Source organism: Haemaphysalis longicornis, unplaced genomic scaffold (genome assembly GCF_048455015.1).
Source record: "Haemaphysalis longicornis isolate Haplotype H1 unplaced genomic scaffold, Haemaphysalis longicornis Haplotype H1 scaffold_3, whole genome shotgun sequence".
Lineage (NCBI taxonomy): Eukaryota > Metazoa > Arthropoda > Arachnida > Ixodida > Ixodidae > Haemaphysalis > Haemaphysalis longicornis.
Genome location: NW_027526335.1, coordinates 85,350,794 through 85,368,756, shown reverse-complemented (window position 1 = coordinate 85,368,756; position 17,963 = coordinate 85,350,794). Strand labels below are relative to the sequence as shown.

General features: G+C 47.3%; 1 protein-coding gene across 9 annotated transcripts in view; it reads right to left on the bottom strand.

Moving 5' to 3' along the window:
* Positions 1-293: 293 nt before the first annotated feature.
* The window catches only part of LOC144174763 (uncharacterized), a 50,480-nt gene continuing 32,810 nt past the window's right edge, over positions 294-17,963 (bottom strand). For all 9 annotated transcript variants that reach the window (XM_077703625.1, XM_077703629.1, XM_077703623.1 and 6 more), the window contains exons 8-9: positions 17,452-17,623; positions 294-752 (exon numbers count right to left, since the gene is read on the bottom strand). In XM_077703625.1, the coding sequence (XP_077559751.1) occupies positions 622-752; positions 17,452-17,623 (303 nt within the window). In that variant the 3' untranslated portion in view covers positions 294-621. The remainder of the gene's footprint in view (positions 753-17,451; positions 17,624-17,963) is intronic.

Sequence of the window (17,963 nt, the reverse complement as noted above, 5' to 3'; positions counted from 1 at the left end):
GTCCCCACAGGCCCTGGCAGCATGACGTCAGTCCCAAAACCATGACGTGTACACACGCCCGAGCAGCGCGCGCCAACCACAGCCAGCGCGTCGGCTTCGTCACGGGAGCCCCGACGTCGACAGTTTGGGGCACGTAGCAGATGATGTCACGTCGACCCGCTCTGGCCTTTCTCGTGCGGGCGAAGATTAAAATGGATTTTAAATATGTTTCGCTGAACGGTTGCTGTTGAAACTTGCTGGGAGATATCTCCTGATAAAAAGGAAGCGTTTTACATAGTTATCTCAGCTTTGAAATTTCGTGTCAGTACTCCTTTAAGCAAGTCGATAGATCGAGAGGCGGAAGAAGGTTGCCTGCCTACGCCTTACAATAATAGAGCTATCGAGATGTTGAGGGTATGAAAATGTTTGCAATGTCAATGCGACATAAAAAGGAGGTTTCTGGAAAACTCTAGCAATTTCCCCGTGTCCTTGCACCCAGTGGAACTTGATGTTTGATCGGAAGACACCAGCGCTAGTTTCTCAGGAAGAAAGTTTCCAGGCTCGAGGTTCCGGGTGGTGATCTAGCACAAGGTGCTGTTGCTTTGCCCTTGGGCTCTTGTGCCAGAAGCTGGTGCCAGCAGGCTACTTCCTTGCAGCACAGGCTGTCTGCAGAAGCTCCAGCACCGCGGAGTTGACAACCTCTGGGTGTCGGCGGAACAGGTAGTGGCCCCCTTTCTTGAACAGCATTACTTTTTTTGACCCTTGTGTTGCTCCTGCAAGCACCAAAAACACACTGCTTAATAATCAAGCCACTATGTTCCAGCAAGGTGGCATGGCAGTGACAAATAACACACACACACACGTGCACGCACACTTGTGCGTGCGCGCACCAGATGCATATTCTGAAGGTCATGGGTTTGGATCCCACCCCGCGGGCATGTTTTTCTCCACTTTCTTTCTTTCTTAAAAAAAAAAAAAATATCCGTTTCAAATAGAATAAAATAACTTACCCCATTTTCGAATTTGCTTTCCTAGGCTTTCTTGACTGCCTACCCTTATTTCTCTCCATATGAAGTTCGATGCGAATGAGGGCTCGGATTTTGAGTGGAATGAGTTAAGGGGAGTGGTTTTTCAGGGGCATATGCCCTGGGATTTGTAAAATGTAATGACGCATGGTTGTATTGGAATGTCCGGAGAGTTGCGCCAGGGTCCTTCAATGCTTTTCTGGTCATGAAACTTCGCCGTCACGCTATGGGAGAGCTTCGTTCGCTGCCTAGGGAGGCTGCGCCGCGGCGCTGGTGTTGATCAGAGGGGAGCCGCGGGCATGGTCAGAGCGCGTTTGGTAGGGAACGGACCACAAAGTAAGACAAAAAAGACGCTCGCCGCCTTATCAGCAGTGCGCTTTCGCTTTACGTGTCGTGGGCTGCTGAAATGGACTCATCATTTTGTGAGTGATGAAGAAATTTGGTGTGAACAGACATGCTGCTACTGCGTTCCTGCCTGCCGGTCTGGCTACAGAGCAGCGGTGGCCGCGCCCGATGCCCTCCGATCTGCGGTGGCGACCCTCGCGGTAGCCTTTGTCCCCGTACCAAACTTGGCTGGGAGTTTCATGACCAGAAAAGCATTGAAGGACTCTGGTTGCGCTGTCAAATTAGAAAATGGGGTAAGTTATTTTATTCTACTTGAAACGAATATATATATATATATATATATATATATATATATATATATATATATATATATACACACACACACACACACACACACACACACATGCACGCACACATACATACATATATTGACCCACCCACACCGTAAAGTTCCGAAATAACCCCCCCCCTCCCAAGCATCACCCGCCCCGCTTAAAGGTGTTGTGCCACCAAATTTGTTGCTTGTGCATTCTTGGTTGCAAACGTTTTATATTTCATTAGAAAGCATGATACATGCTCTCACATGCACATATTCTGAGTAAAGAATTTATTATCGCACGATTCATGTGAACAGGATTCGGTTTCGGTTTCTGGGCGCCGATTCAAGCAGTGACGTCACAGCGTTGCGCCATAGCCTCCTTTAGTAGGTTATATAGGAGGCTATGGTTGCGCGGACGCTCTGTCACGCGTGTCTACCATGCGGCGCTGCGGTACGTTGCGACTTTACTGCGGCGTCTGCTCCCCCACATACGTGCTTCACCACGGAAGTAAACACGCCGACTCGTCACGTCAAGCCGCGACAGCTCCGACGCGGATTCTTTGTCTGCATCCTCGGATGCAGACAAATGAAAACCATGGATTTGCAAACCATAAAAATGCTAAAAAAACGCTCAAAAAAAAAAAAAAAAAGCTGCCCCCGCCGCGTATCGAACCGGCTACGTTGACCGGATTGGCGGAACGCGCGAGACCACTGAGCCAGCGAACAAACGATTCCACTCCGCGATATAGCCGGTGTACTAGATGGAGGCCCATCCTTGGAGTCGTACGTCGGTGTTTACTAGCTAGTTTACAGAATTCCTGGCTTGCAAACTCACATTTTTTAAATAGCGCTTGCGCAGCAAGGTTCCGCGAAGCCCCCGCGACAGCTTATCGCCATCAACTCTGCTCTTCTGCGAAAGCGCTCGCAAAAATAAGTGTGCCCAGCTGCGACTGCGATTTTGCACTGAAGGGATAGTGCTTGCCGTACTTTGGTTTTACGTTTTACGTTAAAAACCTTTGCCGATACTGATCTCTTATTACCCAAATTACCCTACGTAACTGTTCTTCTGCACGAAACTGACCTTATATTTTCTACAGGCGAGCCGATCGCACACGCATTCCGGGGTAGCGGCGTCGCCGAAGAGCACGGCCGAAGCGTCGAACGCCAAAATACGGATCGCATTAGCGCTAGTGTTGAGTTGTATGGGCTTCATGGAACTTACTGAGTTTATTACCCTCCAGAAACTAACAAAATAGAGCCGCGTTCATTGCGGCACGAATGTTGTCAGGGCGCAGTTTTCGCTTCTCGGTCGATTGACGACGCGTCGTGCGACCAGTCAGGCGACCGGTTTTGTTCGCGTCTTCGGTCGGCGAGTCAGTCACACTACGGCGACTTTCCATCGGCCGACGTGTTTGTGTCGCCGTCGGCGTGGTGTGACAACGCGGTCTGGCAATTCGGCAGTTGGCCGATGTTTTAACGACTCGTCGGCGTCGCGTCGTCGTCGCCGTCGTATCGGTATAGTGTGTCGATACGACCAAGCGACCAAACAAACTGTGGTAACTGGAGTTCACGTTCGCGTCGCTCGAGTAGCTAGCGTTGTATGACGTCACAAACTTTGCTGCGCTGGCAATTCACTGACGTCATGGTTAGTGGCGCTAGCGATGGGTCCCGATTTCCAGAAGAGCATTTAGGTAATTTTTAGAAGCGAATTAAAATATATATTAAGCGCTTGCTGTACCCAGCACTTCGTGTTGAGGGTCGTTGCATGCAGAGGAAGCCTACAGCAGGCTTTTTACAGACTTAAAATTTGGTGGCACAACACCTTTAAGGGTGAAATATTCAATTTACGAAAAGACCACAAAAATCGTCCACCCCATACAATCACTCTAGCTCTGACGCCTTCAAATGCCCAGGGAGCTCTCTCCGCGAAAACGTCCCATGGTTGCGAAACTGCCGAAATCCCGATTTTGAACAAACAAGGCCCAACCTGTTGAATTTTTACATGGTATCTCTGCAGTTTTTGTGGGAAGTGCGGCCACTTTGTTGTAATTTTTCGCACCTGACCCCTGATGTTCGCCCATCCCATATTTTTCAGTTGATATCTCTGTAGTTTCAATGGGCATTCTTTCGGAACTTTATGGTATATATTTATAGGCTGCCACATATTGTTGCTGTTGAACTGAAGGTATTAGTCGGGGGGGAAAAGATGGCAATCACTAGTGCTCTGCATAAAGATGGCAACGATTAAATATGCCACATTAATGGAAGACAGTTTAACTCTTTCGTTATGGCGGAAAAATGGCCGATTTGGGGTGCTTCCACAAAACGTTTTTTTTCTCTTGCGCTACTGGACACATTTAGCATTGCTATGCATGAAATCGTAGCTTATAGACTGCTCGTTCAAACACATAACAGCAGTTTTGTGAAAGGTACAGATACAGTTTGTTGGTTTGATAGACAGGAAAAAAAATGCACAACAAGCTTTACACACAATGCATATAGGCGATTGCACTGAGCCTAAGAATTATTTTAGGAATTTTAAGATATGCAAGTCGTTTCTACGTTCCTAAGCTGTAATTCAATATGTGCGTCAATGCTGTACACCAAGTCTTCGATTTTTGCGGGCCCGCCAACCTAGCAGCCCTGATGGCTATGCCACTTCGTGAAGCCACTTAACAGTAGGTCAGTGGCTCTAAAATATGCATCCAAGCATACTTGTTTGTGCTTTCACACAAAATCCTTATCACTTCAGTGGTAAAAAACAAGAGAAAAAGAAATCCAGCGGTATTGAGAAGCGGCGCGCATCGTTCCACAACACTACTCTAACGTGAACGTCAGGCTATCTTGAAGTTGGTAACACGATACGGCGCGGTGCACTTGGCGAAATATCCCCGCCGCACATTGTCCAGACCCTACACATGAATGCAAAACCACAGTTGTCAGATAAAAAGTGCATTTTGCTTATAAACATAGCGCAACCAAAAACAAACCTTACCCCCAGCACTTGTCGACGTCTGAGGCCTCTATCAGAACTAAAATCTGACGAACCCACATCATTGCTAGAGTCATCACTGCCGCTGGGGTAAGAAAAATCAGCAGCTGCAGCTGCTGAAGTCCCTGCCAAAGCTTTCCGCTTTTGCGGAGTGCGCCATGAAGTGGACGCCATTTCCGTGCAACTCACCGCTATTGCAGGCTCAAATTTCACTTTGACGCCGTCTCCGCACGCGAAATGCTAACAAACGATAAGGAAATTGAAAAGGGAGTTGCCAATGAATACGTCAGGTAGCATTTGTTGTCCGCAAAGCGCCGTTTTTAGCTTTCGCAGGACGTTTGAAAACATCAGAACTCCGTGTCCAATGGCCTATGGCGCCGTAAAGGAAGAGTTAAACAAATCGGAAACATGGTGGGGTGACAGACATTTGGCACTAAAAATCTATATATGTCCTTCACATTTCTGACTTGACACGCCTTTTACATATTGTGCCGTTGGTTGAGCCTTTTGAGCTATTTGGTTATTCAAGTGATTTCTTGAAAAAGCCTACTTGAGCTGAAACAGTCCTGACGAATTACTCAGCAAATGACACATACAGTTGAACCTCGTTATAAGAGACACTGATGTAAGAGACAAATGGGTATAAGAGACACTATTCACCCACATGGTTGGCTGCCCTATCTCTCCCATTAAATCGACCTCTTTTATAACAGACATTGGATGTAGAAGATTGGTTATAAGGGACAAGTCATCCTTGAAGTTTAATCAATAATCTCGCTTGTAACAGACATTTTAACTTCAGACGCAGTGCCATCAGTCACTAATTGCAGTTGCTTCCATCCTGGAAGCACAGGTGGACGACAGACACCTGCAGTCGCTATTTATTATAACTTCAGCAAACACAAAGTGGTTCAGTCAGCTATGAAATGACAATGAGAAGCCCTGCCAATGAAAATGCAACTTACAGAAGTGGTTGAAGCTTACTGCCGTCCATTGAATGGAGCGCGATCGCACATGCGGGCTCTCCCACTCGCGTAGCTCCCAATCAAGAAGCACTGCAGATGTTGAGTCCTGCAAGCGTAATGAATAGCCTGAGCACACAGCGGAAGAAGCTGTGCGCTCTGGCTATTGATCAGGCTTGTGGACTCAACATCTACGATTCATCTTCCACAAATAAGGAAAGGAAAAAAAGCTTGTAGAATTGGTTGTAAAAAACAGTGTAAATACAGTCATGAAGCAAACAAAGTTTCATAAATGCTTGGGCCAAACATTAATGAGAATGAACCTTTTTCAACATGCTGTAGCATTCTTTTGAGCTTATTTTAGTCATACGGTGCCCACATTGAACTATGGGTTGATCAGTTGGTAAAAACATGGCACCCTGCTTATAAGAGACATCTTATATAAGAGACAGAAACTGCTCCCCGGTACGTGTCCCTTATAAAGGGGTTCAACTGTATACGTTTACTTTATGTATACAGTTAAACCTTATAACAAAATTGAGGGGCGCCACGATTTTCTCACTATAACCAATATTTCGTTATAGCCGTAGTGGGCATTACTGAAATATGGCGGGTGTACTTGTCCAAAACAGATAGCGGGCGAAACTGCATCACACCACAAGGCAGTACACAACAAAGTAACCGCATTCCGGAGATAAAAAGGAACATTCGCGCACCCACTTTATTGCAGTTCAAAATACGTAACTCGTATGTCAAACAGGCTCAGCTACCAAGAAGTTCACTTTAAATCTCTTCACTCTGAGACTTTCGCTCTTGCCCTTTTACTTAATTTCGTTGGTCCCTCTCTCAGCTTGCATCTCTTTTCTGCCCTCCTCTCTCTTGGGCCTTTCTTCCTTTTCCCCCTCCCCTAACAGAGTAGCATGAAGGCGATTTTGTACGCCGGCTAAACACTCTGTTTTCTAATAAAGAGCTTCTCTCTCTCTTTCTGGACGCTGATGCACCTGATGCAAACGATGGCTCGCTCAGCTTTGTGCCTGATGTGGCGGCTTTTATCGCAGCTGCCTTCACGTCCAGCGTCTTTTGCTTCCCGCCTGGCGCATTCATGCTGCTAGCACGATAAAAGATAAGGCTGAAGCAGTTAAAAGAAGAAGAAAAAAGAAAAAGAAGCACGAGTGACAGTAGTTGCGTGCCGTGTGAGAGGGAAATAATTATTTATTGGAGAGTTTAGCTCCAACCCAAACAGGAGCGAACTGGCTGTGTGCCGTGTGCCGTGTGCAGCGACAGGAAGGCGGGAATTGTTTTGTGGGTGCAGCGGATGCATGGCGCGCCGTCTGGCTTCGCGCACGTTGCGGGAGGGTGCATGGCGGGAGTTTCGAACTGCGAAAAATACAGTTGTTGCCTTGCACACAGTCTCAAATTAGCGTTGCGCATTGCCGTGAAATTGTCTCAAAATTTTGTTTTCGAACGAAATTTGTTCGTTATATTTCGCAGCTGGAAAATTTACCTCATTAGAACGAGGTTTTAAATAGATTGGTTTCTATGAGTACTTTCAAGAGGAATTACGATTTGCTCGTTGCCGCCATTATTTCGTTGTAGCCCATCTCGTTATAACGAGGTTTACCTGTATTGCCAATGTGTCTCTTGGGCCTGTGAAACAAAGAAGTTCTGTCTAGTTTAGGCACAACAGCTGAGATTATAGCAGGCACTGCCATTGCACTTTAAAGGCCAACTGCACTCAAAATTTCGACCTCTTGAAAACACTGTTTCCATATAGTCTGGCGAAAAAGAAAGCACGATGCAAAGCACGGTTAGCAAAATATCCAGACCCAGGAGTACGTATTTGAGCCATAATATCAATTTACAGCACCAACGCCCGCTAAAATCGGCCAAGATTCGACGCGAAAATAGCATTTTTTCGACGACTCGCCCCTCAGGTTCTACATGCGCCACGGCGTCCATCTTGGTCTCATTCGAAAGTGCGTCTTTTCGTTTTCAATGGACCTCTCCCGGGGTACGTCACGCGGCGGCCGTGACGTCACGGTGAGCGCACGTGCTGGGTGTGGCCGGGAGGGTGGTTGGCAAAACATTCGGACCCGCGCGCGGCGCGTATGCAGTGAGGCTGCATTAGACACGCGCTAAAGTGGAGTTTGTGTTTATGTGTTCGGTTTTCTGATGCCGGTGGGTTGCTGTACTCTCGGCTAAGCAAATCGTGCGAGCAAAATCAGCGGCATCAGGCTTTGCCGCGTCCCCAAACACGTAAATTCGGCAGGTATTGTGGATGCGCGCAATGCGCCGAAGAGGCTAGCAGCACAAGCAGCGACATCGTCCGCTCTTACTCATAGCAACGTTTCTAATTCTCGAACTTCTGCTGTTCTTCAAAGCGCAGTCATATCGTCTACATTGGCAGTCCGCGCTGATTACTGCCATGAAATGGTGCTGTTTATTAATCATCTGCTATCATGCAGCACCAGCAGAAATAGTACCGGGGGTTGGGGTCAGATGGAAACTTTCTTGCTGGGAAATATTGTCATGTTTTGATGAGATAGAGTACTGTATTAAAAATACAATGAATGCCTGACCTGCTTAGCTACGCGAAATAAATGTTTCGAAGAAGTATCCGCGATAGCCGCCTGCCGCCAAATCGGCCACGACAAGTTTGGTCGTATGGGAAGATCTGTTCAAGACGAACAAAATTCATTGCTTGTAAAGGCAATAAAGTTTTACCTTGATCAAAGATATTATGCCTTAAGGACGCGGAAAAACTGATATGCTTGCCGTGCTCACATTCATGTAGCATCATGCCTTCGGTGTGAGATGGGCCGCTCACGCGTCTCGAAAAAACTCGATATCTGTTGGCCCTAAGCGAACGGACTCAGTGAATGTATTCTTTTGTTGCGGCCTCCCGACGCCGGTGAATTCAGCGGGTCTACAAGGACACTAACTTTAACTCTCATGAAATAATGAGTACCGATAATTATTTCAGTGCCACTGTCGCAAACTATACGCATGCACTAACAATATGTGGCTGCTATGTTACTCTCACAATGGCGATGAGCCGTTTCGCGATTTTACTGGGGAAAAATGCAACAAAGCAATCGGTCACCTACGTATGAGCACGACATCATCGCAATAATTTTATTTGAATAATTTTTGGTTTTTGCTCTTTATACTTTTGTTTCGTTGCTGCTAAATTTACTTTTTAATATTTTCATGCTTTACCTTTCCTTTCCCCCCTCGACATGAAATCGTTCGTAAGCCACTGTATCCGGGGGACGCAGAGATACCAAGAACAGGGAGCGTATACGCTGCCTGAGGCACTGCGCTCAGCTTAAGGGGAGACGTGGGTCTTGAAATGAACTTTTTTATTAATTGGTGTGTGATAATGAAAATCACTGTGCATATGTGTTTTGTCTTCCTCATTTCAAATATGTAATTAGTTTTCAAGTGGTAGAATTATTTTTTGAGTTATAAAGAAAACACTGGAGCCTAATTAAGTAATTTCTTACGGGCCTTTAAGGAACTTTTTATTCAATTTTTTTTTTAATAAATGGTATGGATGTGTAGCTTAAGACCTGCCATGCATGCTGGAGCTATTTATATTCCTGTAAAGATAGTTGATTGGATAAAATTAATCTAATTATGCCAAGTACAGTTTTAAGTGCGATGCACTTTATAAGCGACCCTAAATCCGCCGTCATCCGCGCTCCTCCTCCTCTCCCCTAGCAACGGCGCGAGGAGCGGAGAGGAGCGTCTGTAGCAACGGCGCAGCGACGTCACACCCCACGTGACCCGCGCGCGCTCCGCCTCCCGGGCCGTGGCTGCGCGCGCCCGCACTGGCTCCCGCACCACTCCTCGCGCCGTGACGTCACACTCCCACGTGACCGCGCGCTGGCGCCTTTGCGTCTGCTCCCCCTCTCCTCGCGCCGTGACGTCACATGCTCTGCAGCTGGCGCGCCTCTCCCCCCGTTAGGTTTGCACTCACCCTCGGCGCGCGCCTCTCCCCTCGCCTGACAGCTCCCCTCGCCGGTACTGCGCCTCTCAAGGCGATGGCAGAATTACTACGCCGTGTACTCTCGGCGCAAGAAATGCATTCGCACTTCCTCACGATTCCCTTCGGGGAGGGGGGGGCAATTTTTCTGAAAACTTAATGACCTCTAATTATTACTCATAACTAGGGGTGTGCAAACATCAATTTTTTAATTTCGAAGCGAATTCGAATAATAAAAACAAAGTTCGAATCGAATCGAATATTCTTCGAATATTTTTCGAATACGATTACTTGTTTTCACCATCTAGAGACACAAAAACTGCAACTTTATTGCACAACAAATCACACAAAGTATAATTAGGAATTACACAATACCATTGCACTCAACAGGTTAAGGTCTGCACTCACTTAAATGTTAACATGGAGAAAGGTTAACTGCTCCACATGTTCGGGGAGCAGTGACAACCTCCTGCTCGTCACGACTCCACCAGATACCGAAAACAGCCACTCACTTGAGACACTACAGTCGAATCCCGCTACAACGAAATTGACAGGACGTGCGAAAAATTTCGTTGAAGCGAAAATTCGTTGAGGCGAAATCTGCCGCAACACACAACGGAAAGGCCAGAAAAATAGCCCCATATGCTTCCGCATCATTGGCAGCATAATACAATGTTTAGAAAAAGGAGTGACGCGCAATAACGTCATGTTTATTCGGATAACAAACATACCAATGGTTATCTGTTCTTTCACTGCACGCGAAGAACGCGTTGCGGAGTGGGGTGAAGAAATGCAGGCGCAAAACGTATTGCTGTACAACAAGGCGTGTCCACCGAGCTGATTACTTGCAGATAGCTGCTAGGCCGTCGGAAGCCCCCCTCTCACTTGTAGCAGGAGCAGTGCCGTTATCTTATCATCTGACACGGCGCGGCAGCTACTGACCTTGGCAGGTTAGACGCGCGCGCTTGCATTTAAAACTGCGCGCTCATGACTAAGATAGGATGACTTGGCTTCAAGACCAAACACGCAAACATGATTTTTGCTCTTGGCTATTAAGAATGGTAGAAGGAAAACGGCAAGGACAGTTGCTCACAACGTATACACACATTTGTGCGATTTCAACTGGATACGGATTGGCTGTAGCTCCGGCTTGGCGAACCGGGCCTGCGCCTCATATAAAGACGGCCAGCCACATCGTTATCACCATCAAACAATGGCGTCCGCCTATGAGTTTTTTTTTTTTTTTTGTGGCGGTGTAGCCGCACCGCGCATGTTTTCGGTGAAACTAAGCGTCCTGAATGTATAAAAAGTTACAGATAGCTGGCGCTATGCTTATTTTATTGTAAAATAATTGTTCAAACCCAGCCCAAATCATCGAAAATTTCGTTGAAGCGAAAGCAAGCCTGACAAATGGTTCGTTGTGGCGAGGACTTTGTTGCATGGACTTCTATGGCTGGCTGACGGGGAATTGGAAATATTTCGTTGAAGCAGCAATTTCGTTGAAGCGGCGTTCGTTGTAGCGGGGTTCGACTGTAGTGGCTGGCATGCCCGAGCCCGTGCACATTGCCGCGCGCTGATACAGTAAAATCTCGTTGATACTAATCTCGCGGGACCGCGAAAAATATTCGTATCATCCGAAATTTGTATGAACCGACACAGACATAAAAATTGGACGCTGAAAAAGTTTTCGTTTATTTCTTTTCTTACTTTCGCGTGAAGAAATTCGTGATTTTTTCTGCATTTTTTAACCCCCATGTGGCAAAGCAGCCCTTTCTGGAGCACGTAAAGCTTCGCGCTCGTCTCCTCACTCGCTGTGCCCAGGCTCGCTGCACGCCGCAACAGTCAAGCGTGAACCGCATGGTGCGTTTTTGCACGCGATTCGCTCGCCTCGGCTCTGCAAGCGCTGTATTTTCACGCCCGCATCGACGATTTCGCGCCCGCGGTAGCGCCTACCTCGGTCACAAAATGACGCACGACGCGCGCGTTAGTATGGAGGAGCCTGACTACTTGCGATGAGATCGAGACAGCCGGCTTGGCTCCGCCGGAGATGGTTAGGCGTAGCACCCCGACAAATATTTTACGGGCGCTTTCACTAGCGGCGCGGATGATGTTTTATAGTACCGTTTTCGCATGCATTATCAGCTCCTTTACCGCACAATCAACTTCGTGTCTCCCTTGAGCCGCATTTTAAAGAGCGGTTAGAAGCGGTCGCTCGAGCGCCCGCGCCACTTCGCGGCTGGAGCCGACGCCATGTTGACGCCGCCGGCCGCGCCGCGCGCAGTGTGGGGGTGGTTTCGCGGCAGTGTCAGCGCGCGTTGGGCGTGCGCAGAGCGTTTTCGCGAGCAGAAAACTACAGCCTGGCCGTTTCTGGAAAAAGAGTGACAAACAGGGGAGTGAGAGCCGTCACTTGCTCATTCGGCAGTCGGGTGCCTCGCCGGCTCGTTCGTATCTTCCGCCGGGCCGCGCAGGTGCCGAAATTTTAAGTGCGAATACACTTCTTAAGCGAGCCTGAAGCGTCCGCCGCCGTCCGCATTCCGCCGCCGTCCGCATAGCAACAGCTGCGGGTGCGCGCGCTCCTCGTCTTCCTTGGCAACGGGGGGAGATAGGCGCGCACTGCCTGGCCGCTGACATGGCACATACCCACGTGGGGGATTGGCCAGGAATCGGGCGTGAGAAGGGCTAATGCACCCGCTTAAAGGAGTACTGACACGAAATTTCAAAGCTGAGATCCGCTCTAGCAATCAAGTACAACGACAACACAAATAGGTGTCTGTGAATAAATGCATCTTTCTTTCTTTGTAGTTGTGTGTGTGTGTGTGTGTGATCTCTCTTTCGCGAACATTACCGAACCGTGCAAATTCAACTCGTGCATTCGCACTTTCACATTCTTCCCCTCGGGGAAATGCGGGGAATTTTTTTCCCATTGCAAACAATGCAATTTCGCCGGGACTTTTCGGAAATTCGTATCATTCCGAAATTCACACCCCCAGGATCGTATCATCGAGAGTCCACTGTAACTACGAATAAACACCGATACAGTCTGCGAAAGCACGTACCGTTCGCCGTGTATATGCTTCGCGACTTTGCTGCTGAGACACGCTCTGAATTTATTTTTATTTTTTTAGTTTTGGGTGGTTCGATGATTTCGAACAATAAAAGTTTCGTTCGAATCAAATCGAATACCAAAAAATTCGAATCGAATATTCGAAGTTTCGAATATTCGCACACCCCTACTCATAACATTTATTTGAGGCAAAATGAGCCAATTAAAATAGCTTCAGCATGCAGTTCATTTTATCCCGAATTCAACGGTATAACACTTGTAGAAATCCTTTGAAAAAAACTACTTCAAAACCCCTGTAAGGCTAGGCACATATGCAAAAAAAGGGAAGCTGAGAAAATCGCAGTTGAAGTTTTACTACAAGTGACAGTTTTATCTATTGAGCATATGAAAAAAAGAAAGGTTCTAGAATGTAGCTCGCGTTTCGCTCAAGAGGAGCATACCAAATTTGCTGAAATCAGTTGGTGGGAAAATTATGAAATCCTCTGTCTACAGATGGCACCTGGCAGAAAAACTGAACAAAAGCAAAGCCAGAACGTTGCTTCAATTTTTATGCTGTTGGCATCGCGCCGTCTCTCTTTGGCGACTAGGGCTGAGGTGCCGAGCGTGCACCACAGTTGTAAACGCTATTTTGCTATGTTACTGCTTCATTTGTAGCAATCAAATCGGATTTGCATCGCGTGAAGTGAGTTGCAGCGAAGGGGCTGGTAACGGAATGCCCGCCACTGTTCTGTAACGTGCATGCGCTTGGCTAGGTGGGATAACCACGTTTTCGGTTTAATCTACTCGTATATCACGTCACCAACGCACATTGTGCACAGTGCGAACATTTATAATTCTCAAATCGCTCATCTATATGGTAACCTGCCGACGAGGAAGCACGCGCCGGAGTGCGGGCCGAACCGCCGCAGCATCGTTGATAGCAGAATGAACACACTTCCCTTGCAACGTCGGCATGTTGCATCCTCCACTTTATCATTTTTTTTTTCTTTCTATTTGCTGCTGATCGAAAGATAGAGCCTCGCAGGCATAATCATATCGCTACGCTATCGTCTCGGCAGCCCGCGCGGGCGCTAAGCCTACCTCCGTCTCGGCACCGTTCTCGCGATAAGTCGTCGTCACAGGAGCAGAAAATCGTATTTCAGGCGCTTTTAATAATGCCTGTTCTTCCTTTCGGTTATCGATAGACATCTTTACTTTATTTTTACACCATGCGGGGCTTTTGCCGGTCCTTGCGTAGACGAATACATGAGCCGTTGCCCTGTGATGAGAGTGCCGAGCAGACGACCCACGGCGCCCAGCCAATGAGGTTGCGCCCTGCGGTCACGTGCAGTCAGTAACCAATTAGGCGGCGCGATCCGTCTCTTTTCTACCCCGGTTTTACTCGCAACCAACGGACGAAACGGAGTGGTTCTGGCAGGGAATGGACCTCTCCCTGTATGTAAACACCGTGACGTCACGAAGCGCACGTGCGCGACGGGTGGCGCCTGCTGGCGGCCGCGAAATGCGGCTTCGGTTGGCAGAACGCGCCTGCGCCGCCGGCCCGGCCTGGCCGCGCGGTGCCCGAAAGGAATGATGTGCCGATGGTTCGGGCCGTCGCTGGCCGCCTACATTACAGGTGGGGGTCTGGCTATCCTAGCTGCTGACGTCGCACCTCCATGTAGCTTTCTGCACCAACAACCTCCGCAACACTTTCGTATATGACGAGTGACGCTTTTGGATAATCAGTGCGTGTCAGAACAGCGTTAACGAGTCATTCTGAAGATTGGGGCGTTTGCGACGCGTTCCAAGAATGTTTTGTTATGATGCTTTATGTTAGGACACATGCCAAAGAAAGCTCATTCATCGTTGTTTTCGAGGTCCGCTTAAGGGGGGACGTGGCTTTCAAAATCAACTTTTTTATTTCTTTGTGGATTTTGATGAAAATTGGCACAGCAACTGGAAATGCTTCTGTGATAACACTATAAAAATTTCAAAATAATATTTTGAAAACTTTTTTATGTATGAAATTTTCTTTTTGTTCCGCTTGTACCGAGCTTGAGCGGCTTATAAAACATGATAGAAAACTTGTTCGAAGTGCTTTGCATTCCCAAATGAATGGACGAGGTCGTGACAGTTTTAGAATTTTTTTTTGCAACACAATGTTTTTTAGTTTTCATTTTTTTAGAGGTTAATGTGCAACAGGCATGTCAACTGTGAATGATTATTTGAATAAAAAATCACAAAAAAACAAATCTGGAAAACCAAAAGTGTCACGACCTGAACAGTTCATCAAGGAATGTAATGCAAGAAACGGAATCAAAATAGACCCAGTGGTCATGAAGAAATCCCTGGTACAAGCGACACAGGTGGCAAAAAAAACTGTTTTGAGAAAACGGCTTCCGAAGTTGCAACATGGGTTTCACATATCAGAAGTCGTCACGGTTGTAGCCTTTCATGTCCTTTTGAACATGGGGCTTCTGGAAGGCCTTGCCTTGAAATTGGAGTGCCTTTTACAGCCTTTCTCTTTCCAGAAAACATTATTTTCAGCTCCTCCGTGAAGAGTACATACCCCCCTTTGCAAACCAAACGGAGGGGGAGATGGGTTTCAATGGGCTTTCAATGCAAAGTAGGTTAGTTGGTTGGCTGTATCGCACTGGACAACCTCCTTTTGCAGTGTTGTCACCATGGCAACAAGTTAAGCATTTTTTTTACTTAAATTTGAACATTTTTGGCTTTTTTTTATGTTTTATCTTGCCTGGCACAGCAACTTAGTACTCATAGTGCAGGTGTTCATTGCCAAAAGTTTGCATACCACAAGGTTGAAAATGAGCTACTTTGAAGCTTGGTAGAGTATTCTGCATAACTCCCAACTTCAATGCTAGAGCATATTTTTTTTTACTACTTTTGACATTCAAGGCATCCAATATTTCTCGCAGCACAGCCAGTATGCCCTGAGCAATGGTATCAATAATTTACCTAAAAAAATCACTGTTAAATGCTGCCACAGTAACGTACATTTTTAACGCAGAGAGCATATTTTTATTCCTATATTACTAACTCAAACCTGTTTGCATGAAAATTACAAGTGCACGGGAAACGTTGCGCAAGAAAGGCGATATGGATCACGCGCATCGCAGCGCACGCTTACCGTGACATATCTAGCTTTGATTATACCTGATATGGCTCGTCAGGTCGCTTTTAAGATTAAATCTAACGTCGCAGGCATTAATTACAACTCCTGGCGTTCAATCGTAACCGGTTGCCCAGTCATGTGATGCTCCAATGCGCGTCGGCTATGCCGTGCGCGCCGCAGCGTTTGACGCGTCGACCATTTCTTTCTCAAGGCTAGCGAGCCCACAGTCAAAACACAGCAATAACTAAGCGTGTAAACATCGCAAATCCGATAAAAGTTCACTTCACGAACCGCTATCGCAAGCGCGCACACCGCGTCACCCTCCGGGGTCTGGCGACGGTAGAGTCACGCGCACCACGAAGCGTTCGATGACCTCCGCCTTTCGAGCCACACAACTTCCCGTAATCCGGCTCGTTATCTCTGGCATTCCCATCGCGATAACGTCCGTGTTGAATACCACAGATTGAACAGAAACTCGGCCGAGCGCAGCAGCGAAAATGAACTCAATCCGCTCGCTACGCAGCTCAGGCGGCCGCCATCTTGCGTTGCGCCCGCAACATCCAATCAGGAGGGTCGTTGTTCTGTGCCCCGACCGGGGACCAATAGCGCTTCAGCATCTATTCCTAGCTTCGTTTGTGCGTCGTTTCTTTTCTGCCGTTTGTGCGTTTGTGAATGAACGAAGATAAAAGAGACGAGCAGAACCGGAAAGACGATCGCTCGGCCGATCTAACCACATCAAAATGGCCGCGCCCTGTGGCACCGTTGCGGAGATAGAGCGCTCCGAAAATTGCCGTTTTTTCGCCCTTTTGCGCTGATAGTTTGTCACCGCGCCTGACAAAAGTATTTTTTTATGCCACTTTGCGACGCTTTTCAGCGTAAAAACTTTGCAGACGCACAGAATAGGAAACATAGAAGCCGAATATGTGGGTTTCAAAAAAACGATGTTTTGGTCATTTTTCCGAAGTTGAAAGCCGCGTCCCCCCTTAAGTCAATGTCACTATTCCTTGGCAGAGGAGAAGGAGGAGCAAAACTTTATGAACAGTGAAGTCGAGCGGGTTTGTGGGCGGGGTCCTTAGTCCAGGACTTGGTTGGTGCGGCCTGCCGTCTTCACCCTTTCAGCAAGCCAAAGCTGCTTACTCAGTTCTGAGCTGGTAAGCTCACGCTCCCATTGCTCATGAGTCGCGTGGGAAACTATTTAAAGGATCCATAAAGTGGGGTTCTCGCCTTGACTGGGGAGTGATTCGTTCTCGCAAGATAGGGATTCGAAGAGTTAAAACACCTTTGGCATTCAGCGTCGAACCGGCTAACTGATTGACTGGTATTTGTTTCATCAGCTGTTTTATGAAGGCCCAACCGTCTGAGCCAAAGGACCAACTGTGCTGTTCGGGAATGTGTTACTTTTCCAACCTAGGCCCTAGTTCAACTCAATGTATATGAATGAATGCAGTGATCCAAGACCTTGAAGCCGATACTCTACAGATTCCGTGCATGTACTAAAGTCAGCCTTCTTCGAGTTTGCTCCAGCAAGGCTGGCTGCAGTTTTAGTGAATGAAACCCAGCACAGGCTGAAAGGCAATGCCACCTGTATCATAAGAAACACGTACTAACGCAAACTTCCTGTTATTAACCTACAGTCTTAACCTTTCCAACTGACACTCAACTCACCTTCCCTGACCAGCTTGCCATCGGCATCGTACAGCCAGAAGTCCTCGTTGCGGGTTCCAATGAGGTCCACCATGTTGAAGATCACCTCGGGGTTGATGGCACGGTCGTTTTCACTGAACGCTATCAGCAACGGAACACCGCTGTCGGCAACCTGCTTGATCTTCTCTCCTGCCTGCAGAGACCAATGAAATAACACACAAGTCAATGGTGTTCCTTTCTTTTTCACTGCAGGTGCGACTAGACACTTATGAGCATCATCATCATCATTTATTCAATCCTTACGGGCCCCATTGGGGTATTACAAAGTGGGGGGGGGGGGCTTGAATCGTCATAGTACATAGTGGCACAAGAAGAAATACAGTTCGATACATGTAGTTCATCAGAAAATTTATACGACAACAAAATCAATAAGAAAACAAAAAAGGCGGCAGGTGGCAAGTCGTGGAGGTGATTTGAAATTAAAGGCTTCTTTGAATTTAGCCAGATTGCGTCCACAGACAACAGAATCTCGT